General features: G+C 34.7%; 1 protein-coding gene across 2 annotated transcripts; it reads left to right on the top strand.

Moving 5' to 3' along the window:
• The first annotated feature begins 721 nt into the window (after nt 1–721).
• Nucleotides 722–2,980, top strand: LOC106661643. 2 transcript variants are annotated; one of them, XM_014385179.2, is made up of 7 exons: nt 722–908; nt 1,358–1,555; nt 1,644–1,886; nt 1,946–2,060; nt 2,159–2,295; nt 2,367–2,578; nt 2,645–2,980. In XM_014385179.2, the coding sequence occupies exons 1-7, from the start codon at nt 828–830 to the stop codon at nt 2,919–2,921; spliced, it is 1,263 nt and encodes a 420-aa protein (XP_014240665.1). In that variant the 5' UTR covers nt 722–827; the 3' UTR covers nt 2,922–2,980. The 2 variants fall into 2 exon arrangements, with proteins under 2 accessions (XP_014240665.1, XP_014240664.1); XM_014385178.2 differs by having other exon boundaries at nt 1,946–2,064; nt 2,142–2,295.
• The last annotated feature ends 2,116 nt before the right edge of the window (nt 2,981–5,096 follow it).

The following is a 5,096-nucleotide window of genomic DNA, read 5'->3' as shown; positions in this document are numbered from 1 at the left end:
TCTAGCCGAAGATTGTGGGTTCGAATCCCGCTCGTGCCATTGACTTTTTTATCTCAACTAAAAACCTTAATTAATTGTAATATATTAGTTGGTCAAGCGGACCAAGAAATTAGTGAATTATATTTACAATTTAACAAAACAATTTGTTATTTCTTACATGATTTGTTTGGCATTAATTAATGTCAGATTATTATAATAAATATATTATTTATTTATGCTTTCTACATCATGACCATTTTGATTTTGGTCATTTTTAGTGTTATTTTCCATTTTGTGAAAATCCATTTTTTTTGTGTTTATAAACAAATAACTAATAGTAATAACATTTATTACGGATATTTTGTTTAACTTGTAATTTGGCCATTACCCATTACTGCACTGTGAGAATAGGCAGACCAAAACAATCAGTAATGACCAAATTACAGTTTCATGCGCAGACTACACAGAAAAATCAGACAATTATGTTTAACTGTCAAGGTGGAATGATTGTAAAAGCTTAATTGGGTTAAAAATGGGGAACAATACATTTCGATTATTTCTGAAAATCCCTTAAGTCACAAACATTGTCAAAATGTAGCTGATGCTTTATTTTGTCAATATTTTTGTAAGAAAAAGATCCAGGTTGATCAAAATATGAATTTTTAAAAATTAATTTACAAATTAACCATATTTGTACTTTGTTTTTTCACAACTGGGTAATTTTATCCTTTACATTATTAATGTAACTATAGTAACGAAAAAACATCCAAACCCATTTAACTTTCGAACTAATAAAAAAAAATTTACAGTTTACATATAAAAAGAAAAAAAAAACATAAAATTTAATAATGGTCGTGGTCAGGGTTAATTTGGCAGAATTGCCAATTGAGATTCTCGAACAAATAGTTGCTGAACTGGACCCAGATGAGGTAATAAAACCAATTTTCTTTTTTGAAACATAAGATATGTTAATGAGGTTCCGTTGGTCTGAAAGTGGATGAACACACTACTTGAACTCACTTAAATGATCATCTTACTGGGTCCATCTATCTCGCTTGTTTCTTATTTTTCTCTTATATGCATTTCATCTTCATTGAGAAACTAGTGAGAATATATGTATGCAGTATTGTAATCAGTGTTTATGAGTTCAACATAAAAAAAATCTTGTAGCTTGATTGTCTTTAATCATTTTGGTCTGTTAATTCTTGTCGGTTGTTCTGTCAACAGTGTTTCATCTGTTACAGACAAAACCAGTACATGTAGATAAAGGGTTATGAGAGCTAATCAAACTAGAATTTTTTTTCAACTTCAGGAGTTAGAATTGCTTATACCAAACGTTTATAATACTCAAAATTCATTGTAAATTAAATTTCTCCAGGTTGTCACTTCAGTAAGCAAGATAAGTACAAAATTTGCTACAATCGCCTACAGGGTCATGAGGAAGGAATTTCGAAAGTTAGCACCTATGATAGAATCACAGCTGAATGCGACAAAGACTAGGATATCAGCATCGGCCGGAGACCCTAGATCACTTCAAGCAGAGATGAAAGAAGTTGCCAATTTCACGTTTCTTCAGGTATTTTACTTCAGGTAGAATAATTCGAAGTGGCAAACCTGCCAGCTTTAAATTTTCTTTTCTAATTCAACGCTCATATTTTTTTCAGATAATGAAATCCGAGTACAACATTATTTGCACGATATATTTTGAAGAGAATTCTTTAAGCCAAAGCACACTTGTGTTCAAAGCTGTGAAAAGCCTGCAGGAATTTCAGAGATTATTAAAAGGATCGGAAAATAGTTCTATTAACATTAAAGATGACAATGTTTCATCACTTATGAATGAACTAAGAACTATTAACTCTGAATTATTAAGTTATTTCTTTGTACATACATGGGATATGGAAAAGGTGAAAGAAAATTGTAACCATTTTTAAAATGTAATTGTGATAAACATGAAATGTTGTAGGACCACATGGGATTATTGATACTGAAGTTTTTAAATTGCTCACTCTGCTCCAATTCTTGTGTTCGTATTTCGTATGAACAAACTCCAAAATATAAAGATTCAAGATGCTACATCAGTGGGTAAATTTTTTTTTCATCGACCATACATTATTTATATTATAAAATTATTTGAAATTTAATTTTTAAATATTTTCTAGTAATTTTGAAATTGTAGACTTCAGCAATACTGTTGTTCCACCGCCACTAGGCCTTCAGCAAATGCCACAGAACGAAGCGAGACGAGCACTCGCCTCATACATCTGTGAAACAATACGATGGGGTAATTTATTTCATACACTCCGTTTACGTTGGGTGAGTTAGAAAACAACAATTAATTTTTTTTATATGAAAAACTAAGTATCAAATTATTGCCTGTTTTATAGATATGCATGGACAGAGCACTGGCCATGGGAAGACGACAGTATCCAGGATGGCCTCTTCTCGACGCTAAAAATGTTTACATATCTGGACCACCAAAAGTCAACGTTAGGGAAGAAGTCAAAGAAGTGCGTAAAGGAGAAATGAAAGTTCTGCGCTATATCGATAAAAGGATGGAACAAATGAATCTCGATTCAGACAACTGGGTTGGAACAAGGTTTGAAATGACCTGCTATATTAAGGTTAAAAAAAAATCCATACTCATAAACTGAATTATATTTAGGGTTGATTTCCAACTGTGGTGTCTGTCAGAAGAAGCTCCACCAGATATGTTTCCCGAGGCTTATTTGGCCAAGCTCGGAGAACTTCCGGAAATGGACCTCAACGAGAACACAGATAGTGGAGCGTATCTAGTTCCGTACAGGTTTTTGATGGAGTACAAAGTGTACTCCGCTGCTCAAAGCACGCACAATAACAGCCTTGCCCAATCGACCATTTGGTTACAAGAGACAGCGGGATCGACCAAAATAATTCAAAGTAGGCAACTTCTGGCAGCATAATGTTGATCAATGCTTCAAAATAAACATGATACTATCAATAAAATTTTTAACACATAAAATTTTTTAAAGTTATTTTTTCAAACAAGAATTAAATTTGTAGATTTATTGTTGAACTGTCATCATACATTCTGACTTAAACTATTGAAACAATCTTAATAAGAATTAGTAAAATACAGCTCACAATTGCTACACCCTTGGTACAATTAACTATAAAACAAAAACATCATAATAAAAAATAAACCTCTGAAACAGACAATAATTGTATCACATTCAATACAAATTAACTATTATCCTTGGTAAAATGAAAACATTTGATACAACAAAAAATTTATTAAAACAGAATTGAGAGACTGTGGTACATACAAAACTGTTAAATGTTAACTACACATATGGACTTATATACCCTTTGGTTCAAGATAAAATACATTACCGCTAATTTCACAAACCCTACCAACTACTGTAAAGCAGCTGATTGGAAAGGTCACATCAATAACATATACAGGAAAGGAACTATAACAATGGTACAATGTAGGAGAATTGTCGGTAAAACATGGGGCATCAAACCATGAGTAGCTAAATGGCTATATACTGCAATTATTCTACCTAGATTATTTTCTGCAGATTTAGTATGGTGGAAGGTGTAGAAAATAAAGGGAACAGTAACAAATTAAGGTCATTGCAAATACTAGGTTGTTTGATGATGACAGGAGCATTTTCAACTATACAAACCCTAGCACTTGAAATCATAACTAATACCACACCTCTTCACATTGAGGTTAAGGTCAGAGCACTAATCAGCTGCTACAGATTAATTAGCGAGAGCAGCTGGAATCATAAGTGCAATAACATAGGCCACTCGAAAATCTCACAACTATTGAGCAAGGTTAACGGTCAATTATTAAGTGTTAGTGATAAAAAGATTAAAACCCCTTCGGGGAAAAAGCACTTTCAGGTCATCCCTTGTGATTACAATTATAGTTTGGATGATGACCATCGTAACATAGACCGCTACACAGATGGTTCACTTATCAAAGGTAGAAGGAGTGGTGCAGGAATCTACATACCAAAATTAGGAATCAGCTTCTCCTCCCCTCTTGGTAATAACACCTCCGTTTTTCAGGCGGAAATCTGGGCCATTATTGTGTGTTGTAGAATACTTATGGAAAATAAAATTAAGGGAAAAGATATTAGAATTTTTTCTGACAGTTAGGTTAGTCTTAGGTCATTACAAAAAGATTTGTCAAACTCACGACTGGTGGAGGAAACTGCAGCTCTTATCAATAGGATCTCTTCCAGGTTTGAGAAAAGGTAACTCTTATTTGGATACCAGCACATAAAGGACACCATGGCAATGAACAAGCAAGGAAACGGATGGCCTGGCCAAAGAAGGTTCTAATACTGTGTTTGTCGGGCCACAACCGGTATTACCTCACTCTATAAGCACAGCGAAAGAGAGTATTAATAATTGGGGCATGAAACAATTCCTTAGGGAGTGGAATTTATTCCCTGGACACAGGCAATCGAAAGAGTTTGTTAAGGCGATCAAACCAACAGAAACGAAATTCTCTATCTCAAGGAAGAGAATTAGGAGGCTGATAGGTATTGTGACAGGCCACTGCCCACTGAGAAGACACCTCTCCATAATCGGTATTCTACCAGATCCCTTTTGCCATTTTTGCGAAATAAAAGAAGAAACGGCAAGGCACTACCTAGGTATGCTAGGTCTAGATTTGAAATCTTTGAAGGAGAGGACATCACCAAATCACTCCCTGAGATTAAGTGGTCCAAAATCTTGGGGTGAACAGGTTCAAGAGATTTATGCAGGACACGTGAGCCGACCAAGTCCCGGACCTTTTAGGGATGGGGTACGAGTCTACCCAGGCATTTAACCCCTCGGGTCTTGGTCGCCCACCCTGCATAATATTGTAAAACTGGACACCAGAAACATCGTGGCCCGACGAATCCCCTCGAACCCTCCTCACTGACTGAAGAAACAATCAGAGATCTAGGAAGTGATGGTGATGATAGTGGTGTGAAAGTGATAACACAAGTATCAATTAAACAGACTATTTTTAGTATCAATGATTTAAAACTAATGGGTATTTTCTCCACTCTTGTTTTTAATTTTGTATATATTACCTTGCACATCGTTACATGTTACCTACTTGAAGGTAA

The sequence above is a fragment of the Cimex lectularius genome, unplaced genomic scaffold, assembly GCF_000648675.2.
Source record: "Cimex lectularius strain Harlan isolate CLEC.00 unplaced genomic scaffold, Clec_2.1 scaffold166, whole genome shotgun sequence".
Classification (NCBI taxonomy): domain Eukaryota; kingdom Metazoa; phylum Arthropoda; class Insecta; order Hemiptera; family Cimicidae; genus Cimex; species Cimex lectularius.
Note: the sequence above shows the minus strand (reverse complement) of the source record. Positions and strands in the feature narration are given on the sequence as shown.

Coding starts and splice junctions, on each gene's coding strand:
- LOC106661643 (XM_014385178.2), top strand. CDS start 828: ATGGTCGTGGTCAGGGTTAATTTGGCAGAATTGCCAATTGAGATTCTC. Junction 1,556..1,643: donor CCAATTTCACGTTTCTTCAG/GTATTTTACTTC, acceptor TATTTTTTTCAG/ATAATGAAATCCGAGTACAA. Junction 2,065..2,141: donor TCAAGATGCTACATCAGTGG/GTAAATTTTTTT, acceptor AATATTTTCTAG/TAATTTTGAAATTGTAGACT.